We start from the raw sequence: 26173 nt of genomic DNA, 5'->3' as shown, positions 1-26173 counted from the left end.
GGGGCCTCGTTCAGCAACAGATTGGGGAGAACGCTCGAGTTAAATTCAGGAAAGCCAGTTTAATCAGAATTTCGACTGTATAAAATTAGGCACACGTAACAGTTTGTTCTAGATGTTTACAGTGAAGCATTTAGAAAGTTTAAAAAATGTGAACATGAACGTTTGGCCGCATTTAACAGTCAGATGTGCATCATCCATTGGAGCCAGTGACAGTTTCTGCATAGAACTGATAATGTGTGACACACAAACCAAGACTCTGGAGCTCATTTAATTGATATGAACTCTGTCTTTTCTCTTCTGCCCTGTCACCGTTTTCAAACCCAAACATGATCCGAGGTGTGACGTGAACAAGTTGGCAGTCGTGAGTCGTTCTGGCCATTAAACGCACACAAATGAAAATGACACAAAAGATTTAAGAAAAGCGCTCGTGGCCAGAACAAAAGACCGGGCAAAAAATTATAAAAAAAAAAAATCTGAAGAGGCAACTTCTTGAGATGAAACATTTTAGAGTAACATATTTAACAAAGTGTTAAAATAATAATAAATCTCAATAAAAAGTAAATATAAGCAGTAAACGGTGATGGGAGAGACACGAGCACGACTCCCGGGCGGGGACGAGTCTCCAGGGAACTGCCCGCTGTCCCACGGGGGAGGAACTCAGCCAAGCACGACTTCAGACAGACAGCGGGTCGTCCGGCTTCAGGCCGAGCCGTGACACCCTACAGTGTTAGTACTAGAGCAGGCACAGAGACACCATCAAGAAGTACCCCAGAATCCTCAGACAGTTAGAAAAACCCCTTCTGGGTTTGTTTCTGGAGTATTTCTGCCCTTGTTGCACTAAGGGGGGCTGCCTAGAGGCCCCACGCGCCCTTTGTGCTGCTGTTGTGCTGTTTCAAGGATGGCTGCAGCTGGTGGTAACAGTCAGTAACAACGCTGTCCTCCCCCACACCTCTGACGTCACTTGAACGCACCATCAGACGTGTAGAGGAAGAGTCCAGGCCAGTGCAACAACCTCTTCGTCATCTCTAATGACTTAAACAGTGATAAACGGAGTGCACGCACTGTTACAACATTAAGGATTCTCCCCTCTCTCATTATTGCATAATACAAGTGCATGTTAGCATATAAAGCAGTGTGTGCACACAAGATCATAGAAAATCTGCTGACAGAGCCTCAAAGTCAAGGAGGAGTCCATACATACGGCAAAGGTCCAAAGTCTGTACGAGGTCTGAAATGAAATTCAGTCTAGCGGTCGTTTGTAGATGAATACACTGGTGTTCTGTTTTTTTAACCCATCCACAGATCCCACCGAGAAGCCAAACCCAACTGCATGTTAGTCTGCACGTATTCTGACTCCGTGATTTCCTGCAGCTACTGGCAGAGAAAGAAAGAAAGAAATGGCACGCTTGTTTGGGGCTTCTTCGGCTGTAGAGACATCGAGGATGTTGACTTTTACTCCATGTACTTATCGTTGGCACGTTATTACCCAGCAGGAGATGGGAGGGAACACGGGCCCTAATGTGTTCTATGAGGAGAAAACGCTGGGCCTTAAAAATCTAATATACAGTCACAATCATAGATTAGCCTTCTAGCAAATATAAGGAAATATTTACTTTTTTTTTTTCATCTTTCATCAACTCTTACTACTGGTTGCTTCTTCTAAATTGCTAAAGCATCAATATGAAACAGACAAAGGGATAAACCAGTGAATGGATCCAATGGTGGAGAACGGCTTGTTGGAAGCGGCTCCCGGTGATTTGCGGGTTCAGCTTTCGTTCGCCTGAGAAGCTCGTCGTTGGAAAGGAAGCAGGTCTATGGGCTCCACTGGAGCGCGGAGGTGTGTCATTCCCAGTTCAGAGCGCGCGACTGGCCCCAGCGTCTACATGTCGGCCTTGACGAAGGACGCGAACACGCCGTCCTCCTGCTCCAGCAGCGTCTCGGGCTTGTCGTACTCCAGAATGTTTCCTCGTTTCATCACGATGACCAGGTCGGCTGTGAGGATGGTGTGGACGCGGTGCTGGAGGCCCGAAAAAAAGTCACAGTCAGGCTCTGGGCTGAGGCGTCAATCAGGGAGAAACCCGTTTTAAACCACGTTTTTATCCTTCAACAGTAAAATGCACAATATTTATGAATCTGCTTCTACGCGCTCGTTCCTGATATAAATACTGCTGGTCTTCTGGACTCTGTAAACTGCATGCAGGCCAGCTGTCTAAACTCATTTCAAGGCACTGGCCTCGTTATTTATAGAAGGCATTGTTAGACAATGAGTGCTCGCTGCAATACCATAAAGACTAATGAAGACAAAGACGTGAGGACGGAATCTCTGGCTTCACCCAGAATGACCTTAAATCAACACTAGAGGAAGCTTTCGGTACCAACCAGGCTGTGAGGCGGTGAGGCATCAGCAAAGCCACACTCAGGCCAAAGCCACAGCTCTGACTCAGCCAGGAAAAAAAAAAACGGAAGCAGGTGGAAACGGAAGGAAGAGAAAAGACGGAGCCGGCGTGGCGTGTGCGGATCCAGGTCTACTTGTGAGTCCTCACTAGCACGGCGAACAGGCTCTCCTCCTGTGCTAGCAGGTTGGGACCCGAGTCGCTTTCCACCAAGATCCCCGCGGAGAAGACCAGCACCTGGTCGGCGTCCAAGATAGAGGACACGCGGTGCTGGCGGCAGGAAATGGACAGAACGCAGAGGAAGAGCAGGTAATGGAACGGAAACGAAGGGAGGGAAAAACAAGGCGGAGACAGAAAACAGGTCAGAGGAAGCTGCCGGATTCAGAACCGGCAGAGAAAGCCGCCGGACTTACTGCGATCGTGACCACGGTTCTGTCCGCGAACGCCGTCATCACCACCTTCTGCAGGATGTTCTCCTGAAAGGAGGGAGCACAGAGTGAGCGCGCGGCGCTGGGCGGCATCCGTGCGTCCGCGTCCGCGTCCGCCGCACTCACCGTGGCCATGTCTATGGAGGCCGTGGCTTCATCCATGATGAGGATGCTGCTCTTCCTCACGAACGCTCGGGCCAAGCAGAAGAGCTGCCTCTGGCCCACGCTGAAGTTCTCCCCGCCCTCCGTCACCACCGCATCTGGACACAAGCAGGTTATTGGCGCCGTGAACGCTCCTCCGCCACAGACGCATCACCCGGCGCCTTTACCCAGTCCTCCAGGCAGCGCCTTCACCATGTTCTTCAGCTGAGCGATCTCCAGCGCCTCCCACAGCCGATCGTCCGTGCACGTCCTCTCTGGGTCCAGGTTGAACCTGCGGTGGAAGCAGATCAGTCCAACACCGGCTACGTTATCAGGACTAGTGGAAAGGGTGTCACAGCTGGAAACGTCAGCGTGTCTGATTTGAAAATAACAATCAAAAATTATAATGTAATAAAGAACGTCACCGATTCCGGCTCCGTCTGTGTGAGGATTTTAAAAAGCAGCCGCAGAAACGATCAAGACGTGATAAATGTCGTCGCTGGAGCAAGAACATAACACGGAGTGGAACAGTTACTGTCGACCATTCACCCAGGCCCACGTTCCCATAAACAAGGACCGGCCAGAAATGCCAAGAGACACACTCCGCCCCCCCCCACGCACACACAGGCTGGTTATCTGGAGCAGAATATCTGTCCAAACAAACAGCTCACGCTCTTTGTCTTTTATAACAAACATATCTAGTAACGCAAACACGCACAGGGGCAGCGAGTGTGCGACGGCGCAGGGCCCTTCGTCCCCCGGACGACCTCCTCCGTCTGTGACGTCCAACCCGAGGTCCCGCTGCGTCCCGCAGCACCGGGCCCAGCTGCGTCCAGAGCCCTCGGGCTGCAGCTCATCTGCTCTCTCGCCGCTTCAGTTTGGGCTTTCTCCACGCGACGCGGCGCGCGGGAGGTTGGATTTCTCCTGAAGCTCAAAGACGCGCGACGGGTCCAAGAGCAGCCGCGGACGAGCCGCTCTCACAGGCTCCGCAGCGCGAGGCGAGCTCATTCGTCAGGTGCTCGCGTTCGGCTCCATGAGCTCACACATGAAACCCTGAGTGCATTTCTAAGCGTTACCTTATCGAGCCACTGAACAGCACCGGATCCTGGAGGATGATGGAGAGGCGCGACCTCAGCGTGTGCAGAGGGAGTTTACAGATGTCGATGCCGTCGATGACGATCTTCCCTGCGAGTACATAAACATGTTAAACGCCTCACAGGTTTTACGCACACGAAGGCAAAATGAAGCTTTTTCTGGCGCTTTATGGCGACGTATGAGACCAAGAATGTTCTGAATGATCCGATGAGGTGCTCCGCTCCGATTCCACTGCTTTATAAGGAAACGCCGCCGACAAAAACACCTTCATTTAACAGTGGAATGAATCAGCTGCGCAGCTGCGAGCGTGGATGGAAAAAGTGACGGGAACCTCGTCTGGATTAGGATTTAAACATTCTAATCTGCCGCCCGGCACCTAAACACGGCCGCAGGACAGTCGACTCCGGCTCCTCGATTGTTAGGAATTCAAAAGACTCAGAGATTCTCACTTAAAGGAGCGCTTCCATAAACACAGTGTCCAGCATAAACATTGTGGTATACGGCCGAGGCGGGGGAGAGGGGGAGCGGGGGCCGTTTGAAGGGAACCTGCCTGACTTCACCTCCAGTAAGTGCTTGAGTGTTGCTCACAGGCCGGATGGGACTCACACAGGTGGCTCAACGCGTCCCTGTGCGCTTGCTCCGTGGCGGCTGGAGCTACTGATCACAGGCAAAGTAAACACCCACCGTCAAATATGTCCACCATGTTGAAGAAGGCCAGCGACAGCGAGGACTTCCCGCTGCCCGTGCGGCCGCAGATTCCCACCTGAAAGGCAGCGCAGAGCGGGGTCAGCCGGCCCAATGTGACACCGCGGCCTCTGGCGCCGCCGTGATAATTACCTTCTGGCCCGGTTTGATGCAGGCGTTGACGTGCTTGAGCACGGGCTTGAGCATGGCGTCGTAGCGCACGCACAGGTCCTGGATCTTGATCTCGCCGTCCTGTGGCCAGTTCTCGGGCACCTGGGAGGCGTCTGTGGGGGCAGAAGCACGGCTCTGAGTTGGCCCGCGCTGTGGCAGACACGAAGCAGAGCGCCAGCCGTCTGTGTAATAGCCACGGCTCGTGTAAACACAGGCATATAGGCCGAACGGGCCAAGTCCTAACACTGCAGAGTTCTCCTATTAAAGTGCTGCACAAATTCCCCCGTGACATCCCAACGGAGCAGCTACAGCAGAAGCTACTGTACACGCTGGCATCCAGGTTTCTACTGGTTGTTCATACACATATTTACCCATGCAGCCCTCGTAGTTCTCGCACTCCGTGCCCAGGAAGCTGTTGACCTTCTTCACCGCTGACATCTGGACCTCCAGGTCCGCCAGATTCCTCACCACCCAGTTCAGGTAGTTGGTGACCTGCACAGCGAGACACAAATCTTTGAGACTACGTTGTCAACTTTACAAGAACTCTCCCACAGTACGAAGCCTGCGAGGGAGCCACAACGAGCCTGCGGGGAGTGTTTGAGTGTGTCCCCAAAGCCCCGCAGAAGCAGTGGAGTCAGTCGGCTCGCTGGAAGGAGCCGGGAACGAGCACAGAGCGGCCGATGGACTCACAGTGAGGGCGTAGGTGAGTCCGAGGCCAACCAGGCCGCCGGACAGCAGGCCGAAGCGCAGACTCCAGATAGAGGCTCCGGCTGCCATCAACACGATCACCGCTCCGAGGTAGTCCTGCACAGAAGCGGACACGATGAGCCGCCGAAGTCCCGAGTCCTGCTCGCAGAACATCTGGTGCAACAGAAATGGGTTCCTCACCGTTCTGACCTCCAACCAGCGATTGGCAGCCGACAAGAACAGGTAGGCCGTGTTATTGGTGTCGGTCAGCTCCAGCATCCTCTGCTTGAAACGAGCCTCGTGTCTGAAACGACACATCAGATTCTGGCCTGTAACCGTGAACACGGCCGCCGAGTTCTCACACCGGGCCACATCATATTGTATTGTACTGTATTGTGTGAGATCGACGGTGAATCTCTTCCATCGCAACCTGAGCAGCAGTTAACGGTAACGGGAACCTTCCCGTTGCCAAGAATCTGTCTCGACACCAGATTCACTGTTTCAGCGCGTGAGTCTCTCAGGACCTGTTTGTGTGTGTGTGTGTGTTTGTGTGTGTGTGTGTGTGTGAGGAAGAGGACGTCCTCGGGGAGGAAAGGATGAAAAAAAAGCGTGAGAGCTGTTTAATGTTGGATTATACCAACGATGGGAAAGAGGGGACAGACGGAAAAACAGGACGATGCCGCTGCAGCAGGACAACGACGACACAGCCACATAAACAGCCCTTGTGCAGCTAAAGCTTTGGTGAAGTAAATGTAAAATCAAAGTGAGGAGTGCATTCATCTACGCAGCTTTTAACCTTATAAGGCTCCGTTCATTCCAGCTGCACGGTGGGGACTCATCTCCCATCTGGGCGCAGCAGATAAAGCAGCCAAGACTGTTATTACAGGGTCCAGTTACAAATTAGATTTAGATTACATGTGGGGTTTTGAACTGGGTTAACACAAAGGTCAGGAAGCGAGCGAATGGCTCCGGCGTGGGCTTTATATAATAATTTATACCATCAGGTTGTTGGGTACCTGAACGCCCGTATGGTGGTTAGACCCTCTGCAGTCTCAGAGAAGTGGCAGAGCAGTGGAAGCTGAGTGGAGTCATCGAGGTCCTGCAGGTCCCTGAGGGAGGACAGCACACAAATCATTTCAAATCCTAAATACAAGTACAAAAAAAATGCACCCTGAAGACTCACTTAGAGGCCACCCTGAAATACTTCTGGATGAAGTAGAACGCCACTCCCAGGGGAATCAAGGCGACCAGAAAAGCCGGAGTAATGGAGGATATGACCCCGATGGCTGACAAGCACAGCAGGCTGGACCTCGTCAAGGACTCCAGCGTCGGAGGGATGTGCTGAAAGAAGAACCTTCGCGTTTGGTTCATTCAAGACCCCCGGTTGGATTTTAATGGTTCCATGTGCATTACCTGGTCAATGATGTTGGTGTCTGCTGAGAACCTGTTGAGAATCTGCCCCAGGGGAGTGATATCAAAGAACCTGAGGAGAGAGCTTTGTCAGCAGGTCTGTGGATTTCAAACTGAGCTGAGGGTTCGAGGGGTTGAGCCCGCTGGGCACCTGATGGGCGCGTGGATGATCTTGTTGAGCAGGTTGTGGTGCAGGGTGGTGGCCGCGGAGAGGCCCAGGAACTCCACGCTGAGCGAGGTGAAGAGGCACAGGATGATTCCGGACGCGCAGAGGATGATGAACACCGGCAGGTAGTAGGAGTCCGCCTGCGGGCGGAGCAGAAGGTCAGCTACCGTACGACGGGACGCCAGCGCCGCGCCAGCGGACGCACCTCGGCCTCCGCGCCGGCGGAGCCGCTCAGGCTGCCGTCGATGCCGGCGGCCACGCCGGTGCCGTTCAGCGCACTGTTGTTGGTCTTGGAGGACGTCCAGAGGGCCAGCCAGTAGTCCACAGCGACGATGACCGAGTGCTTGAGGAGCTTGGAGGACACCATGAGGAAGAACATGAGGTAGCCGCCGGACGACAGGTAGCGCCAGCACATCTGAGGGGGAGGAAGACCACGGAGCTGCCTTCATCGTGTCAACAGGTCAGCGAAATAACGTGAGCGGCGGTGTAGATACCCTCCATGGAATCTTGGATCGCCTGTTGGTCGTTGTTGACATGTTGTCGTCATCTTCCTCCTCCTCCTCTTCCTCTGAGGAGGTGAAGTTTGAATTAAGGCGGTTTTGGGCTACAAAATCAACAAGCAATGAGAGGCGCACATCCCTTACCCTCATCCTCATCGTCAGTCTGGTTCTTGGCCTCCCTGGAGTAGAATGCCCTTCTCAGCGTCTTCCTCTCCAGCGTGGTTTGACTGTCCTGCTGAATGTCCTGCAGACAGAGAACACGTCTGTGAGAGCGTCCGAAGCCTTTGTCCTCCTCCCCTTCAGCCGACGTCACGCCACCTTCTCCAGCTCCTGGTCCTGTCTGTTCATCAGGGTTTTCCAGTGGTCGTACAGCTCCACGTCGTGCGTCTGGATGTCCTTCAGCGTGCCCTCCCTCAGCACGGTGCCGTCCTTCATCGCTATGATCTGGACAGAGCACAGAGCGCGTGAGCGGCCGAGCGCGGGCCAGCTCAGCGGGGGGCGGTACGAGGACTCCTACCCAGTCGGCGTGGATGAGGTACTGCAGCTTGTGTGTGACCAGGACCACGGTTCGCTTGTCGTCCTGCAGGAACTTGAGGATCCCTTCCTGCATCAGGTGGTCGCTCAGGTGGATGTCCAAGGCTGAGAACGGGTCGTCCTGTGACAGACAATCGAGGAGAAACAACAGAGACGTGCTAATCGTAGTGTTGTCGTGTTCGTGTAATGAGTTCATCGGCTCAGCGGTGTCTGCCAACTGCTAAAAGCCTTTGCTCCGCCATCTTCCTGGATGGGCGGGCGCCGCCGAGGCTGCGCTATAGCACGTTAATGGGCGCTTTAATGTGATTAGCCAACGTAGCTCGCGGTGAATGCGTGACGTATATATCCCAGTCCTCAGATCAGATACGATGAAGACAAGATGTAGTTTCAATATTAATTAAAGAAAACATTCCTGTAGTTCTGAAGAGGACATGGGAGCGTGTGAGACAGCACAAAGGAATGTCACTCAGCTGTCAACGTGGAGGAGGCCTCACCCACCAGGAAGACGATGTTGGTGTTCTGGTACAGCGCTCTGGCCACGCAGATTCTCTGTCTCTGCCCTCCGCTCAGATTGATGCCCTGGAGCACAGCAGCACACGGGGAATGAATGCAAAGGGACAGTTCCAGACTGACAGACTGCAGAGATGATGAAACCATGCGCACCCTCTCTCCAATCTCTGTCTGGTCTCCAAAGGGGAGCAGGTCGATGTCTGGCTGCAGGGAGCAGGCGTCAATCACGGCCTTGTACCTTTGAAATGCAAGAGAACCCTCATTACCAAGTTCCACAGCATCTACTGCTTAGTCTTCATCACTAACAGCAAAAAAATAAATGCTGAATTCACGACTTTTCCCGTTTCCTACCTCTGTTTACTGAATGGGCTGCCGAACGTGATGTTGTCTTCCACTGTAGCGTTGAGCAGCCAGGACTTCTGGGTAGCGTAGGCCACAGAGTATCTGTTCTTACTGGGTGCAGCATGGGAAACGGAGGCAAATAAAAGGGTCAGAACTACGAGTCCTGGATTCATAAAGCCTCAAAGAGAAGGAGCACTGACCCATGTGTGGTGGAGGTTTAAACTCCACAGGACACTACTGTGTTTACTTTAAGTGTCCAAAAGTACTTTCAACATTTATCGTCCAACAATCAACCGCCAGACAGTAATAAACAGATCCGTACTCCTGTTCTAATCAGCTTTATGACATGAACCCAAACATAACACAAGGAGCTGTAAGGGACGACGATGGCAAACCCCACTGCAACATGAACATTCTGTCAGACATGAGAGATAAATGTGGATCATGGATCGGTTAATGATGCTGCAAGTCATTAACGACAACTAAACCACCAATAACACCAGCTACAGCAACACAAACACAAATAACAACAATAATAATGTTGGAGCGTTCTGCTGGGAGTCAGAAAGAGGAAGGATGTTTCCCCCCAATATTCATCATGAGATGCTTCACTTCATCTGTTTGTTTAGTGTCTGTCATAAATGAACTACCTGCACTAACAGAGTGTTTGTGTGTTAAGAGTTGACTCCCAGCGTTAAAAGCACAAATCAAACCAGCTACCGACACTAAGCTAACAGCATCCTGGATGGAAGAGGAGACGATGCATAGAAGACGGTACGCACTGAATGGCTGTTCCTGGGCATTAGCGCGTAGACGGCAGCGGAGCACGAAGCTCCGCACCGTCTCAGCTAATGTGTCCACAAACAACACTGCAACAGTGGAAATGTGTACCGTTCTGTGGGAGGCGGAGCAAGAATGAAAATGGAGTTAAAACAGATGAGGGCAAACGAGGGGTCAAAGGTCACGGCAGATCTGGAAAAGCGAAATAGAAAGAAGCTGTGTGTGTGTGTGTGTGTACCTATTCCTGACGTCTTCGTCAGACCCCTCTGTCTCTGACCAGCTGTCAAAGTCATGTCAGTGTGTTAGAAAGAGCCCGCTGCAATCAGCTGGGTGTAAAGTGATATTTACCAGCGGAAACACAGACACAGGTAACAGACACAAAGAGAAACAGGAGCAAAAGACGAGAATGGGGCAGACAAACCCAGACCATGAAGACAGGACTCCAGCCGGACAAATTAACTGAATGAACCCCCCCACAAAAGTGGTGTGTGTGTGTGTGTGTGCCTGTGTGTGTGTGTGTGTCTGTGTGTGTGTGTGTGTGTGTGTGTGCGTGTGTGCCTGTGTGTGTGTGTGCATGTGCCTGTGTGCGTGCGTGCGTGCCTGTGCCTGTGTGTGTGTGTGCGTGTGTGCACTGAGGTGTGAAACCTAACACCAGCCTGTAGTTTTAACCTAAACATAAAGACAGAGCACTACACGCCGGTCTCACAACGCTGATGGTTTAAGGAGCGGTACCTGATGTTGCCCTCGTGGACCACGTCACACTCGGGCAGCCTGACTCGGCAAGAAGGCATGAGGCAAAGAGACACAGACCACACGCACACCAGCACGTTAACCAGCGCCGAGCCACAGTCGTTCCAGCAAACGGTCGCCTGATAACGGCTTTGTGAGGCCGTTTCTATGGCGACCGATAAAACAATGATGAAATCATGCTTCTGTCCAATAGGTGCAGTGACTAAGTTACACTAAAGCTCTCCTTATGATTGATGATCAGTGATGTCATCAGTGACACCGGCGCTAGAAAATGTCTCACTTGCTCCAGCAGACTCTTCCTTCGATGGTCTGCATCTCGCCAAGCATCGCCAGCAGCAGCGACGACTTCCCACAGCCCACCTGGCCCACGATCATCGTCAGCTGACCTGGAGACACACACACCGGAGCAGGACTCATTGGACAGGCCGTGTTCACACGTGGTTCCACCAAACATCACGTCGCTCCCACTCGATAATAACTCGTGCTAATCCTTGATATTCTATCCATCCGTGTCCTGATCCTCTAAATTTAACCCTCAGCTGTGCGTGTCTCAACCTAAGGCAGGCCTTCAGTCCCAGTAGCTTAAATCACTGGAGGAGTTTGTGCGAATATCCCCACACCAGCACTTGGCAGAGCCACAGATCCCGCTCCTCCCAGTAGGAGCATGACTGGAATAGCAGGCGAGTCGCTTCCCACGGGACGAAGCGAGCGTGTGATACGTCACACGGCCTGTGTCGGACACGACCCGGGCTCCTGACGCCGGGTCCGCGGTGGGGTTCTGCTGGTCTTCCTACCTGTGGGGATGCGGATGTTGATGTCGGACAACGTGGACAGGTTGCTTCCCCAGGTGAAGAATCCGTTGCACACCTGAGGGAGACAGAGGAGAGCGGTGGGGGTGGGGGGCTGTTACATCCCACACACGCAGCAACACTGAGCTCGCCTTCACACTGCACAGCCAAACAGCTGCACTCGTTAAATCGTACTTTCTCCCCACATTCACAGATTTACTTGTTGGACCATGAATTGTTTCATCCCCAGTGATCAAACAATTCAAGTCCTTCTTGTCTGTAAATCACATTAATTTCCATGTAACTATAATTTTACCCTCATTTATTTTCGTTCCTGCATTAAATGCTCCAGACATCACCACATAACAGGCCGTTCTAATCCCCGTTTTCTGATCTGTCACCCGACTTCCTGCTAAGACTGTTTACATTCCTCCCATCTGTTGCTTTTATTTGCTTATGATGTTTATTTTATCTGACAACCCCCCCAGTCCTTCCTCAGCTGCACTTGTCCCAGTGCAAAGACCTGGGTCCTAGTTTCACTTGTAACACAGAGGAGCCCAAATGTGTTGAGTGTTTTCCAGCTTTATGCAACAATTCAAGGGAGGATGATGATGATGACGACGATGATGATAATGATGATGAAGTCGGGTTTTCGTCTTCCCGTGCAGCGGCTCCGCTCCGTCTCTCCCTGCGGTTCGGACCGCGCAGCCTCGCTCCGCAGGGATGCGACAGGAAGAGCGGCTTTCGCAGAAGCGCTGAGAACAGGCTGGACGCGTTCGCATGGGCCTTTAAGGGGCAACGGATTCTCGTGTGAATCCTACAACACTCCCTGAGCGCTTGGACACACGCACATGAACACAAATATATGGTTTCCTGCAACCGTGAATGAGATGCGAAACAGCTGCTGACAGAGTCAAGAACATGGCGATATTAGGCACGACAAGAGGCAGCACCTGCACACGTCAAAGATCTGCTTCTGGAAAGTAGAGAAATCCTACGTTTTGCTTTAGATTCGCGCTATCGCAACAATCTATCCGTTATTTGCTGTCTACACAACAGCTCACCCCTCTGGGCCTAATCTCATCCATTCCCCGCGGCCTCGTTACACATTAGGATCGTGCAGGGACTGGTTTGGGAAGCTGAGGTCAGCGCTCTTCAGTGTGATGAGGAAGTGCGTCAGTGTCGAAGACTCTGCTTTTGAACCTTTAACCCTTGATAATGTCATGCTCTTCTCTGTGTTTCTTGGTGTGACCTTTGACCCTGACCTTCACGGCCACATCCTCCGTCTCCGAGGGTCTCGCCTGCCGCCGGCTCGGCTGCTCGTAGTTGTCCATCTGGTAGCGCATCGGCTGCTTCCTGTTGATGGCTTTGGTCTTAAAGAGAAAAACAGATTATACTTTGACAATTCTATTTACTAATCCCAGCATTTGCATCGTTGGACCCACCGTCCCCAGGTGCTTTTTGCCGGCCTCGAAGGAAACGGACACCTCCCCGTTCCTCCAGCTATCGTCTCCGATCTCGTCACTCTGAAGAAACTCGCCGAGCTTCTGGACGCTGTGAGCACAGAGCTGAGTGTGAACCTGCCGGCCCCTCCCAGGAGTTCACAGCCCCCCCCCCGTTGACCCCACTCACCTGACCAGAGCCTTCACTGCGAATCTGACCACTGTTGAGAGCAGGAACAGGGGGGTGACCAGGATGTGGAACAACGCCAGGGCCGCGAAGGCCTCGGAGGGACTGGGCCCGGTTTTATTGATGAAGTGATGGGTCACAAATGTCTACGGAACAAGAATCGCACGCTAGAGTCCCACTGTTATGTTGATTAGCCTCCGCTGAGACTGAGAAATGAAGGTCTTACCGCAAGAACTGCAGCGATGGGGATTGCGGCATTCATGAAAACTGCAGAGAGAACATATTATATACACTCAATACTTTTGAAAACATGAAATATTTATAATTAGGTGTTCTTCGTCTTACTGGACATAGACGTGTAGAAAGCAAAGGTCTTGAGGCTGGTGAGCTCTTTGCCTCTGGTCTCCTCCACGCTGTCACAGAAGATGTTCTCCCAGGCGTAGAGCTTCAGAAGCTTGATGCCCTTTAAAATCTCTGTGGTCTTCTTCAGCCGGTCTGTGGAGTGTTCCTGCAGGAAACAATGTTATCCTGCGGAATATTCAGACAGTATTTGCATTAACCCACATTGAGCAGCGGCTCACCAGCGAGCTTTTCTGCGTTTCTGCCAGCTTGGTCGCAATGAGATACTGGATGGGAGCCAGCAGGACGATGACGGACGCTCCCACCAAGGCGCTGCAGCCCAGCAGGTAGTAGAGCAGGATCACTCCCATCACGATCTGCAGACACGGAGGAGTTGAAGGTGTGACGGAGACGCTCTCTAAGTCTAAAGGGCCGGCTCCTCCTACCTGCACAGGCATGGCCCACAGGTTGGGGCAGAGGAAGAGGAACCACATCAGCTGGTTGGTCTCTATGGCAACCAGGTTGTTAATCTGCCCCAGCGTCATCTCCCCCATGGACATGTTGGAGGTGGACAGACGCAGGATTTTGTTGTAAATCATGGCCTGCAGGAGTTAGTGAGACACACAGCAACAGTTCAACAGCGTCTTGCCAAGACTCAACCTTCTTTTAGCTGCGTCACCCACCAGCAGGGCTCCGCGCAGGTTGATGCCCGTTTCTATGGTGACGTAGTAGGAGGCCTGCAGGAAGGTCCTCTGCAGGATCAGGGCCAGGAAGAGAAGAACGGCCAGGACGGAGGTGTTCTGCAGCAGCTTGGAAGAGGACATGAAGTGAACCCCGAAATAGGTCTCCTGAAAAAATAGATGTTAAATAGAGGTTTAAACAGGACGGAATCACACGCACGTGGTGAAGCATCAAAAATCCCACTGTGACGCTCAGCAGACCTTCGCTCCGAGTTAAACGCGAGTGTGATGTGAGTGGAGAATTTTCCATGTCACTGGGAAATGCAGCGGCGCTCTGCTCTCTATCGCCAGTGCCCACTTTAACGGGACGGCACGGACCTGACGGCAGCTCACTGACATGCGTCCAAACGGGCCGGACCCGAGTCCATCCGCCTCCCAGTCCAGCCGTCCTTTGAAGTCTGTGTGACCGGCACAAACTTCAAAGGAGGCATTAGTTAAAAGTGTCGGCTCGAACAAATACTAGACACAGACTGGAGGAAAATAATTGTGACACTTTTAAATCCAAATTGAAATTGTGAATCTGCTCAGACTGATCCTAAAAATAAAAAGGAAATAATAGTTTTGCTACAGCTGCTCACTTTATTAGGTACAGCTGTAAAGTCAGATGGACGATGGAGAAGCTCTGCTCCAAGCTGCTGAAGGATCCATGACAAACTTTGGTCTTTGCTAACAACAACGTTTGTGTGAGGAGAAATGAGCGACGGCGGTTTCGTCACGTAGTTGTCCGTTCTAGAGCGACTTTGAGCCAAACCAGTGGTTTTATCTCTCACAGCTGTGGAGGTCAGAGGGAGACGTGCAGCTCTGAGCAGCACCACGAACACAATGTGAACACTACGAACGCTTCCAGGCAGAAGAAGAGGCAGACAGAATAAAAAGGTCGCCATGCCGACAGGGCCAACACCCATCTAACCCCCCCCCCCCACACACACACACACACACACACACTCACACACACCTTGTCAGTGGAAGCAACCTCCTCGTCCACCTTCAGGTACCTGACGATCCCGGAGATGCAGAGCGGCCCGGCGAAGCCCAGGAGGTCCGCCAGGTACCGGAAGGTGCTGCTGAGCAGGATGGGCTGCCCGAACGCCGTGTACATGGAGCGCCAGATGGACGGCGCGCGGTCCGGATCCTCCGCCGTCTGCGTGGAGAGAGCGAGAGAGATGCTGGGAGTCAGAAGGGCCAACCCGGAACGCGGCACCGGTGCCGAGTCAGCCTGCTCACCCGCTGGTACTCGTAGGCGTCCTTGAGCCGTAGGTAGTTGGTGAGGGCTCTCATGGCGATGGGCAGCTTGCCGATCTTCTTCAGCTCTATGGGCCTCTTGTGGGCCCCCATGATGAGAGGATTCATCCACCAGTATGTCGCCTGAAAACACCACGGTGCAAACAAGTCGGGCTGTTTTAAGTGAGGTGGAGGTGAAGATGCGGCCGTCACTGCGTGTTTACCTTAGACAGTAAGTTGACAAAAGGCTGCAGGAAGCGAACCCCTAAATCCTGCAGGTCCTCCGGGGGCTTCACCTTCTGCGGGTTGGCGAAGAAGACGTATTTCTAGAGAGAAGAAGAAGAAGGACAAGGTTCTGAAACCACCGTTTGACTCCTGTCGGTGTAAACGCAGCACGGCTCCTCTACTCGCCCTGACTCTTATGACGTTGACCTCCACCGCCATGAGCAGTCCATACAGAACCACCAACAGGGCCGTGATGCAGAACCGCAGGTGCTGGGGTCCGACCTTGTACTCCGCGTACTTCCACAGCTTAATGGACTTGGTGATGAACGCCAGCACCCAGTAGATGAAAAGCACTGTGACGTGGGACAGAACCGAATGCTCACTCAGAGCTCAGCTCCCGGACCCGCACGGCACCGGTCCAACAATGCTTGAGGAGCTACTGAGTGGGTGCACTTACCGAGCAGCAGCTTGGGGAAGTTGGACGTCTCTATATTGTGATAATAAACCACTGAGGTCGTTGCTGCGACGAAGCCCATGAACGCCGGCATGTACAGGTGGAGATGGTTGGTGTCCATCATCCTGCAAAAGGCAAAGCCAGAGAGTTAGGACCGGTTCTGCTCCGACAACAGCGAACGTCCCTCAGAGGTCTCACTTGTTGGAGACGATGCCCTCTGCGAACTCGCACACGTGGACGAAGAGCAGGGAGAAGGTGAGGATCCATCGCAGGTTGTGCCCAGGGAAATGGAGCCACGTGTTGTGATGGATCTGGACCTTGGAGCTCTGACTTCCCCACCCTGACAGACAGGAGAGGAGGAGGACAACATGTACTAATGCGACAGCATGGGAGCTGCTTTCAGTCTGCTGTTAACCAACTGGAATGCGGCCATTATGGCTCGCAGGCCCCGGAGCTGGAACCAGGAAGCATCAATTACCCAGTCCTTGGGGAGCGGGCTCGGGGTGTACGGTCAGGACCATTCCCATAAACCACACACACACACACACACACACACACACACACACACACACACACACACACACACACACACACACACACACACACACACACACACAATGGAAGTTACTCTCTCTGCAGTAACAGGAGGAGGTATTATCTGGTGTTGACGGCTTCCTGTCAGTCCCTCCTGGACCGACGGAGCGGTTTAATCCCATCTTAACTTCTCCTCAGAGCGGCTTCATCTTCACACTGGGAGGAACGTGCGTGTGTAGGAGCATCACCAACACTGCTCACCCCGGCCGATAACACAGCGACGCCGCACCAGCAGATCACAGTGAACCGGAGCAGCGTTTGCTGCTCGGCTCCTAATGAGACAGCTGCTCTTCGTCTCCGTCTGTCACCACTGCTACCGGCTCAGAAATGACGCTGGACTGATCAGAACGCTGCAGATACAGAAAGCAGCCCCGTGCTTCTGAACACAGAACTCACAGCTCGACGTGTCCCAGAATCACCTGAACGTGTGACGAACTTCAGATGCTCCATTTGTTCCCATCTGACACTTTCCAGCAGTAAAAGCTGAGGCTTTAAGAGGCTTAAGAAGGAAACACTTAAACATCTGTCAGGACCCACAGAACACAGACTGTGCAGATGTGGAAACTCTGAAACCCGACGTTTGAACCGATGGGTCGTCGGGATAAAAACGCCACTTTAACTGATTGACTGCAAACCGAACCTCGCTCTTCCCCTACCGATGAAGAGGATGGGGAAGGTGATGAAGAGCAGGAAGACATGGGGCACCAGGTTGAGGGCGTCCACGAAGCAGCCGTTGTTGAACACGCCCTCCTCCACGCTGTAGGCGTTGATGCCTCGGTCGTTGCCGCAGAACGAGAGGGCCATGGCGGCGCCGGCGCGAGCTCAGAGTCACTCTGTGGAAACATGCAGGAGGAGGCAGCGTCAGACCAGAGCTATTTCAGTAGCGACAGCCGCCTCCGTGCCCTCTGGCTTAGGATGCATTCAAGTTAAATGAAGGCAAAAATTAAATTCACAAAAAAATTAATATAACAAAATGTGAGAAAAACCCTAAATCTGCATGAAGACTTTCTTTAATAAACAAAACAATAGCTAATTGCAGCTGAAGGTACAAAAGGAGGAATGACAATTTATAATAAGATCTGAGAATCCTGAACTTTTCAAGTCAGATATCTGAAAGTCGAACAGTGCTGGGGCCCTAATGCTCCTCCAGATGAAGCGCTTGCAGTGTTATACAGCTTAGCAGAGGAGTGGACGGACATCGACTCCTGTCAGCAAATTTCTGTAAAATGACTGCATGAGGAGCAGATCTCTGCTAGAAATGCAGCTCAGCTCTCCCTCTGTGCACGATGAACTAGGAGGAGTTTAAAGGTTTCTTATAAAGGGCTGAAAACGAAGATGGCCGCCAGAGAAGCCAAGGTCTGTGTCAACTTCACCTCCCTGTTTATCATAATTTAGTGTCACAGATTAATGTCAAGAGGAAAACCTAAATTGGTCCTACAATAAATGTTTACAAACTAACTTTAAAACGTAGTAACCGTTCAATAAACTAACTTTACACTTTAGTAAAAAAAAAATCATTTTAACAAGTAAACTGAGATGAGTTCCAGCCACATTAAACCCGAGTCCTTAAGTGAAGCTGGATCAATCGGAGAACGTACAGAAAACCACACTTACCCCGGACAAAGGTGCCAATCCTCACTGAGCCTGCGTCATTCCTGGAGTCTGGCCTCTAATAAATAAGAAAACACACAGAGAGAAGGAAGTTTAAAAAAAGAGAGAGAAAAGTTGATTATTTTTAGCCCCGCAAGAGCATCAGCTGCTCCGCATTCTGCTGCACGTTCCTGCCAGCGGCGTCAAGGCATCGCTATGCACCACAGGACTTCCGGTTGCGGACTTTAAAATAAAAGACAGGGACTAGGATAAATTACGTTAAATACTCAGATTAATTATTTAAAAACACAACTATAAGATGAAGTTTCGCTGTTATAATGCAGGAGTCCTTTCAGAAAACATACTGTACTACTGTATCGGTAATAGCAGCTTATCTTCCTCTTACTTTTATTTCTTTATTTATTTTGGTCTCAGGTACAGATTTACACATGTTCAGGGTATTCATTTTTTTCATCAGCTTCTGTTCAAACAACTGGATATCAAAAAGCACATGACCTGTTGGTAATGCTATGTCCTAAAACCCGCTAGTAGTTGAACGCATAAATGTCATCTAGTCGTTTGCTATTTTATTTTATTTTATTTTGAATGTCCGCATTTAGGAAACTCTGTTGACGCTAAAAGAAACTTGACAGACGTTTCCCTCCTATCGTGTTTCCAAACTTGAAGCGGCCAAGCAGTGAGGAGGGTGTTTGTATATTAGAGGTTCGTTCATCAGCCAAATAAAACGTCAGTTACACAGTTTACAGTGTTGTCATCCCAACAAGGGCCTGATTTACCATCTGCACCCCAATAAAACCATTTAGTTTATTTTTACGTTTGACCAAATCAATTTATAAACAAATCTCACGGGCTTTTGTGGATGGAAATCCGTTGTTTCCCTTGTCATAAAATCAACAATAAATAAGTTAGATGTTTGTTACATAATGAAGTAAAGCACAGAATCTACTCCCTTAGTTGTAAGGCCGTTAATATTTTACAAACCTGTTAAATATTCAAAAAGACCCAAATTTTCAAGTGGATACGTTTACATGAACGCCAGAATTGATCCTATTAACAAACATTACTTTATTTGGTAACAAAGATGAAAATAAAATCGTCGACAGTGCGCATGCTCGCTGCATCCCCAAGAAACCCGACGACCTGACGCAGGTTTCGCACCTGGAAATACGCCGTGGAGAAAACCTTGGACGGGTCAGCGACGCGCGCGGACGCGGACACGGACACGGACACACGCACGCTGCAAATCACATCCATTCCTGCAGACTCTCATCACAAAAAAAGCAGAAAAATCAATAAAGCGATAATAGGTATTTCACTGTGATGTGATTTAAGAACCTCCCCTGTGACCCACAAACTCCCGTTCATTAACTGAACTATTTGAAGATTTGACGTATTTAAACAAGTATAAATACAAATACAATGTTTTCTTTATATATTTTCTAAATATATGTGAGTTACTTTTATATTCGGCACATATAGAATTGCGATATGATGATTTATCCGATAAAACTCCTATATTTTTTAACTGTCCCATGTGCGATTCCTTTCGTCCCACTTTCACCCACAGACCTGACACGACGGGACGCGCGAGCAGGACCGAGCTCAAAATTTGTTAAAATACAATCCGCCCGTGAACTGTATTGATGCCGAAATTGGTACGTGCGTTATTCTGATTCATACATGACACTGAGTCCTTTTTCAAGCGATGTCTTTTGCGGGAAGCTGAGAAACCTTTAATTTACAGACTGGTGAATTAAATTCGCTGTTGCCTTTGTGTCTTTCACAGTAAGACAGCGCGTAGGTTGTGTCTAATGAAACTACAGTCGTGAAGATGCTGTCGCCTGGATGAGGGTGACAAAAGAATTAAATGGGGGAAGCTGTCCCCAGCTCTTACCCTGCCCCTCCCGGGCGTCGTGGGCTCCTGCGTGGCTTCGGCGTCTCCTCCCGAGTCTGGATTCTCGTGCGCGACGTCTTCTAATTTTGCGGTTTACACTGAAGGAACGGGGACAGGAAATACCTCTATGACATTTACTGCCGATGCGGTATTATGGCGCTGGAGAAGCGTGCGCACGCGCACACATTCCCAGATATGGACGCTGGCGTCTTTTCACTCGAATTTCTCATCATGCGTGATAAAACCACGGATTCATGTAGGTCAAACTAAAGCCGAGCGAGGTCACGTAACTGAGTGGGATTTTTTCCGATCAAGATGCAGCTTTAGGGAGTTGATGTCCTGGCATCAATAATCTGTGGCCTCCGGACTGTAACAGTCAGAACTGGTTCTAAAAGCTCAGACCCAGATTAAAATATTACAGTCTGACATCAACTGAATCCAATGAAATATAATGCATAAGCATTAATGTGGTTCATATGACCTCTCATAGCAGTATGACCAAAAAACTCATCTTACCTGGATTTTATTTTGAAATGTACCAGGTTGATGTACAACACATAACAGGAAGTGGGCTTTGTTCATTCATAACCTGCTGCTTAATAAATAAATAAGTAGACATTACTAAACTACATTATTATTTTTATATTTTATATTATTATATTTTTATAATATTATATTTCTGCATGTACCACCTTACTACTAATCAGGAAGACCTTGAATATTATTGTTGTTCCACCCTGAGAACTTACTGCTGCTAAGATACTTTAATAGTGTGTGTGTGTGTGTGTGTGTGTGCTTACATCATTACGTCACATCCACAAGAGTGTGAGGAGATTCTCATTTACTGTCAGGGGAATAACTCGACCCCCCACACACGCAGTTTCTAATCAACCCCACTCCTCCTTCTCTTCCCCAGATTTCACATGTCCACACACACGCACACAAAATCCGACAGATGTTTAAGTCTCACGTCTGACCTTTGTGTCATCAGAAGAAGTCCTGCAATGATCCAGGGAGATGGATGCTGAATGGAAATTAAATGCTTTTTAGGACTAAATCATGTGACAGGTGTGAACGTGACCAACAAAGCACTTGATACAAGATGCCAGTGAATGCTGTGAATTATCCGGTTTACGGGTGTATTTGTGTGATTTTTGTTTGTGTATGTGTAATTATACACTACAGCGTGAGAAAACTGCCTCCTGAGGGGAGTGTGTGACCGACGTGCTGCCCCACAACAGGAAGTGGGGACCCTTCCCCTTTTCAGAAGACCCACACATTTATAGTTCATCCTTGTGGGGACCTTTGTAGTTATAATGCTCACTCTGACCTCTCACATTTAGTTTAAACATCCTAAGTCTGTTAACATCTGTCCATGTTGACTTAAAACTAAATGTAATCCTAATACTAGAATCAAGATTCTGCCATTTAAAAAAATGTTCTTATATTATATATATATATATATATATATATATATATATATATATATATATATATATATATATATATATATATATATATATATATATATATATATATTAATTATATAGTATTAGGATTACACTTAGTTTTAAGTCAACATGGACAGATGTTAACAGACTTAGGATGTTCTTTTTCTTTACTCTTCCAAACGGTCTTAACTGATGTCTTTGAACTGTTGATTTTTAATATTAGTTATTATGTTCAGATTCAGTTTCTTAGCTCAACAAGTATTTTTGTATGATTTTTGTTTTTATTAGAATCCTGGTTCAGCTCCGTATCAGTTGGTGGCGCACTAGTTTTTTGCCAATAAGCACAAAAAGAAGAAGAAGAAGGTTTTTTTTTATACGTTACCGTACGTATCGTGACGTCATTGTACCCGGAAGTGGGAGGGGGAAGGTGAACTGTAGTGCATTATCATGGCTCGTAGTTTGCTGTGCAGAGCTGCGTTTCAGCTCAGCGGGGCCACGGCTCGGCTTCCCGCTTCCAGGTTTTACTCTCAGACCGAAGCGGAGCCGCTGACAGTGAAACAGGAAAACGGCGGAATAAGGTGCAGTAACAAATGGTGTCGGTCGTTTTGGACCTCTGATCCTCAGAATCTCTCATTTGGAAACACAGCATCTAAGAGGATGGGCTTGAGGAGGCTCAGTATTAAAAAGTGACACACAAAACTGCAGCTCAGACACAACGTAAAAACAATGCAATAATGAAATCAGACCGCTTTGCTAAAGCAAACTGTCTTCTTTGTTTCAAGGAGAGTTATACTGAACAACCCGAAGAAGAGGAATGCGTTGTCTCTCTCCATGCTGGAGTCTCTCAGAGAGAACATCTTGGCTGATGTTGACAGTGATGATCTCAGAGTTATAATTATATCGGGTAGATATTTCACTATTGGTGTAATAGAGGGGTAAAAAGATGCCCGTCTAAGTGTTTGTGTGTGTCAGCCAAAGGTCCGGTGTTTTCCTCTGGACACGACCTGAAGGAGCTGACGTCAGCCCATGGCCAAGAACATCACGCTAACGTGTTTCATACTTGTGCTGAGGTCAGCGCTTACCTGTCGTCTGCATAATGGGTTAATTTGGTATCTATTCTAACACATAGTATTTTACAGGTAATGGGCATAATACAAGACCTACCGGTTCCTGTCATTGCGATGGTGAATGGTGTTGCCACGGCAGCAGGTTGCCAGCTTGTTGCCAGCTGTGACATTGCAGTGGTGACGGAGAAGTCCACCTTCGCCACGCCGGGTGTCAATGTGGGCCTGTTCTGCTCCACGCCTGCTGTGGCCATCGGCAGGGCTGTGCCGAGGAAGGTAGGGATGACTGCATGCAAAGGGTTTCTATGGCACCCGAAAGCTGTTATGAAACTACCTAAGATATCAGGAAAAAAAAATGAACTTTTAATAGCTTACTGCCATTTTTACCAGGTTGCAATGGAGATGTTGTTCACAGGAGCTCCCATCTCAGCCCAAGAAGCTTTGCTGCATGGTCTGGTTAGTAAGGTGGTGCCAGAAGAGCGACTGGAGGAGGAGACCTTAGCCATTGCCAAGCGGGTGTGTCAGGCGAGCCGACCAGTCGTGGCCCTCGGCAAGGCCACTTTCCAAAGGTGACTTCAAACTGACTATTTGTTCATTTTTGTTTGTGATCATCAATTTGTATTTAGGACTACACAAAAACAGATAGTATCAAAAGTAATGTATTTACTCTCTATTACTCTACTATTGCCTTTACATTTGACTTACTTATTATATTCTACTATTTGTTTCTTCTACAGACAGATGTCTCAAGGCCGAGACGCAGCATATGCCATCGCCTCCAAGGTGATGGTTGACAACCTGGCTCTGAGAGACGGACAAGAAGGAATCCAGGCCTTCATCGAGAAACGCAAGCCAGTGTGGAGCCATAAAGCAGAAAAGGCACATGATTGATGGACTACCGGAGAGCTGTTTATCAGAGGAGACCGTCAGTGGTCTAGTACTTATGGTGACTGGTACATGTGGTTTTAAACCACTGGTGTGGAATAATTGGCACCAGTTGTGAGTCCATGTTTGGGCTACGTATGTAGCTGTTAAATGATAGATGTTTAACTTGCTAAGTCACAAGGTGTCCTAATGTACTCTGTGGATTTCCTCTCTTTTGTTGAGACTAAAAACAAATAGATGAACCACTGAGTGCCTGACTGATGAAGTGCCAGATTTTCAAGGCTGAATTATGCTTCTCTATGCACACAGTATGTCAAATCAGTAAGTGTATTGTCAGTGGCCGTGCTTCCGAAGGAAAGGTTAATCATTTTCTCTGAGGTGAGGTGTCCAACAGTTTAGGCTCAGATAGAAATGAGAATCTCTTGGTCTAATTATTAACACAAAAGACAAACAACTGTGTTGGACAATATTTTGGCACCCTGGTAAGAATGTCAAAGAAGAGAGGTTGACTATGACAGTAAAGTACCTGTCAACCTTGAAATTCAATATTTCTGCTTTGGGGAAACTGATTCAGAAGAAAGTAATTCACATCATTAGTTTTTGTGTCAAAGTATACTTATTATTGGTTCTGTTGTGAAATGTTTTGGGAAAATTGATTGCTTCAACATTGGTTGTGAAATCTAAAAGTATTCTAGTAATTTAAAATTATTTACTTATACATCTAGAATATTTGAATTATACCGGAATAAATACAAAAATATTTTTGGAACATTGTATTGCAGCAAAAATGACCCAAAATACAATAAAGGTCTGCTTGCGCGGTAGATTCTACAAGAGCATTGTTTTTACTTACATTTGAAACTTTTAACATTCATTATTCAGGATCTACTTTTAACAAACCCGATGTGATCATGTCACTTCCGGCCGCCATCTCGGTTTGGAGAAGCGCGTTCGTGTCGCAACTTTGAACGCTACTTAGCTGTAATAATTTGTAAGTTCTTTGCTCGGGACCAAAATAAATCACACAACACGTGATTGTTTTTAGTCATACATTCAACATGGGTAAGTGTTGTTATATAATGTGTTATGTGTAATAAGTCTGCCGGTGATGTAATTAGTGAAAGAGGTCCAGTGCTAACCGCTAACGTTAGCATAACCGCACTTTCAATTAAAGTGGCTCTAGTTTTTGCTCATAACATCCGTTATTTTTCCCGCGGATTATTTGTGGTGTTAATGATTTAGAACTGTCTTTGTGACATCTAATACAGTAGTTTTGCTTAGAGTCGCTGCATTAGCTCAGTCATTTATCCCTGCTGTTGGTCGCTATGCTACTCTCATTGTCAAGTTGACCGCGGAGCCTGGTCGAATCGGACCCCTACAGTTAGTAAATCCTTCTTTATGGTAGGGTTCAGTGCTTCATATACTACTAGAACCTAGAAACCTACTAGAAACCATTTACTGCTAATAGGAATAAGTCTTTCAGTCTATGTATTTTGAGGAATCCATTTTTGGTTGTGGTAAACCAAAAATTATTTTGTTTCCCAAATTTTAATAATATATATTAACATTTTCACTTCTGGATCAGAAAACAGTTGTGGAGGTGTCACTATGTTTCTATTACCATAATCAGAGATCGGCGATACATGCGTTGGGCTTTATATACATTATTGAAGATAACGCAACGTGTTCACTGGTCAGTAATAATGGTCTTATGTTCATCCCTTGAGTTTGTAGGTTCACTTTAGGTTAATAATAAGATAGAAATTATATAATGATGATTATATAAACCAATATAGCATAAAATACTTCTAAAGTATAAAGGCTGTCTACTTTTATACACATCTTAAAATATCAGTCTAATAATCTTACTAAGACCATTACATTAAAAGTTGTATACCTACATCAGTTTAAATACAGGAGTAGACAGAGTTCCAATTGATGGTTAGTCAAATATCAGATTTCAGCTACGTGACTAAATTTGTTTTAGTAGTTTGGGTTAATATCTGCAAATCTTTTTTAGATTGGGATATAGGTGAACTTTGACTGTAGTAACACTGAATGGCCACACGATGGTGCAGTTGTCCTTTTTCAAACCCAAAATAGTTTTTGCTCTTATATAAGATTCAAGCGTTTTATTTGTCACATGTTTGTATAACTACAAATGTAGTGAAATAAAAATTGTGCCATGCTCCAGACAGTGGGGAATTTTAGAAAAAATAAATAGAAAATAATTAGAACAAGTATGTACAAAAGAACAAGTGTACATTGCCCTTGACAGTTAGTGAGATAAAGTCTTTAATGCCCTGATAGCTTAGTGGTAAAAGATCCTGTTTAGTCTTTCAGTTCCTGCTGAGTGACCTGATTCTCTTGCCTGATGTGCTCAGCCACCTGATCACTCTCAAGTCCGTTTTGTCCTGAGAGCTGCTGTTCCCATATCAGACGGTAATATTCCCAGAAACAACGGATTGTATTATTGACATGTAAAAGAGTTTGCTCAGACCCAGGGAAAGCCTAAGCCCAAGCATTTCCTGGCCTTCTTAACCAGAGAAGAGATGTGAGCTGTTCAAGACAGGTCTTCAGTGATGTGGACACCCACATATTTGTAACTGGTCTCACTCTCCTCTACAGCTCCGTTGATCTTAAGCAGTTTGTACTAGGAGACCTGCTGTCTTCTCCTGAAATTCACC

The 26173-nt window shown here is 48.5% G+C and overlaps 2 protein-coding genes across 7 annotated transcripts; one reads left to right on the top strand and one right to left on the bottom strand.

Annotated features, from left to right (window-relative positions):
- Nucleotides 1–39: 39 nt before the first annotated feature.
- Nucleotides 40–20242, bottom strand: abcc9 (ATP-binding cassette, sub-family C (CFTR/MRP), member 9). Of its 6 annotated transcripts, none has more exons than XR_003787134.3 (44): nucleotides 20087–20242; nucleotides 18196–18250; nucleotides 17238–17414; nucleotides 16186–16327; nucleotides 15991–16112; nucleotides 15720–15886; nucleotides 15533–15634; nucleotides 15312–15452; nucleotides 15043–15228; nucleotides 14031–14195; nucleotides 13794–13949; nucleotides 13590–13724; nucleotides 13354–13516; nucleotides 13235–13275; nucleotides 13012–13154; nucleotides 12825–12933; nucleotides 12645–12752; nucleotides 11386–11458; nucleotides 10872–10977; nucleotides 10574–10612; nucleotides 10080–10121; nucleotides 9071–9172; nucleotides 8873–8957; nucleotides 8708–8788; nucleotides 8193–8330; nucleotides 7994–8119; nucleotides 7820–7919; nucleotides 7670–7743; nucleotides 7381–7590; nucleotides 7161–7315; nucleotides 7013–7082; nucleotides 6783–6940; nucleotides 6616–6708; nucleotides 5801–5903; nucleotides 5603–5716; nucleotides 5284–5404; nucleotides 4895–5025; nucleotides 4742–4820; nucleotides 4039–4147; nucleotides 3151–3254; nucleotides 2948–3081; nucleotides 2807–2869; nucleotides 2380–2663; nucleotides 1878–2017 (listed from the first exon to the last, which is right to left on the bottom strand). XR_003787134.3 is itself a non-coding variant. In XM_055512169.1 (42 exons), the coding sequence occupies exons 2-42, from the start codon at nucleotides 17383–17385 to the stop codon at nucleotides 1880–1882; spliced, it is 4776 nt and encodes a 1591-aa protein (XP_055368144.1). In that variant the 5' UTR covers nucleotides 17386–17414; nucleotides 18196–18392; the 3' UTR covers nucleotides 40–1879. The 6 variants fall into 6 exon arrangements, 2 of the variants coding, with proteins under 2 accessions (XP_055368144.1, XP_055368145.1); XR_005898056.2 differs by lacking the exon at nucleotides 20087–20242 and adding an exon at nucleotides 19351–19369; XR_003787135.3 differs by lacking the exon at nucleotides 20087–20242 and having other exon boundaries at nucleotides 15726–15886; nucleotides 18196–18392.
- Nucleotides 20243–21930: 1688 nt separating this feature from the next.
- Nucleotides 21931–24310, top strand: echdc3 (enoyl CoA hydratase domain containing 3). The gene is made up of 6 exons (XM_029164222.3): nucleotides 21931–22115; nucleotides 22320–22441; nucleotides 22510–22607; nucleotides 22677–22877; nucleotides 22992–23170; nucleotides 23339–24310. Exons 1-6 carry the CDS (start codon nucleotides 21985–21987, stop codon nucleotides 23490–23492), a joined length of 885 nt encoding a protein of 294 aa, XP_029020055.1. The 5' UTR covers nucleotides 21931–21984; the 3' UTR covers nucleotides 23493–24310.
- The last annotated feature ends 1863 nt before the right edge of the window (nucleotides 24311–26173 follow it).

This window comes from Betta splendens, chromosome 9 (assembly GCF_900634795.4).
Source record: "Betta splendens chromosome 9, fBetSpl5.4, whole genome shotgun sequence".
Classification (NCBI taxonomy): Eukaryota; Metazoa; Chordata; class Actinopteri; order Anabantiformes; family Osphronemidae; genus Betta; species Betta splendens.
This window is presented reverse-complemented; position numbering and strand designations above follow the sequence as displayed.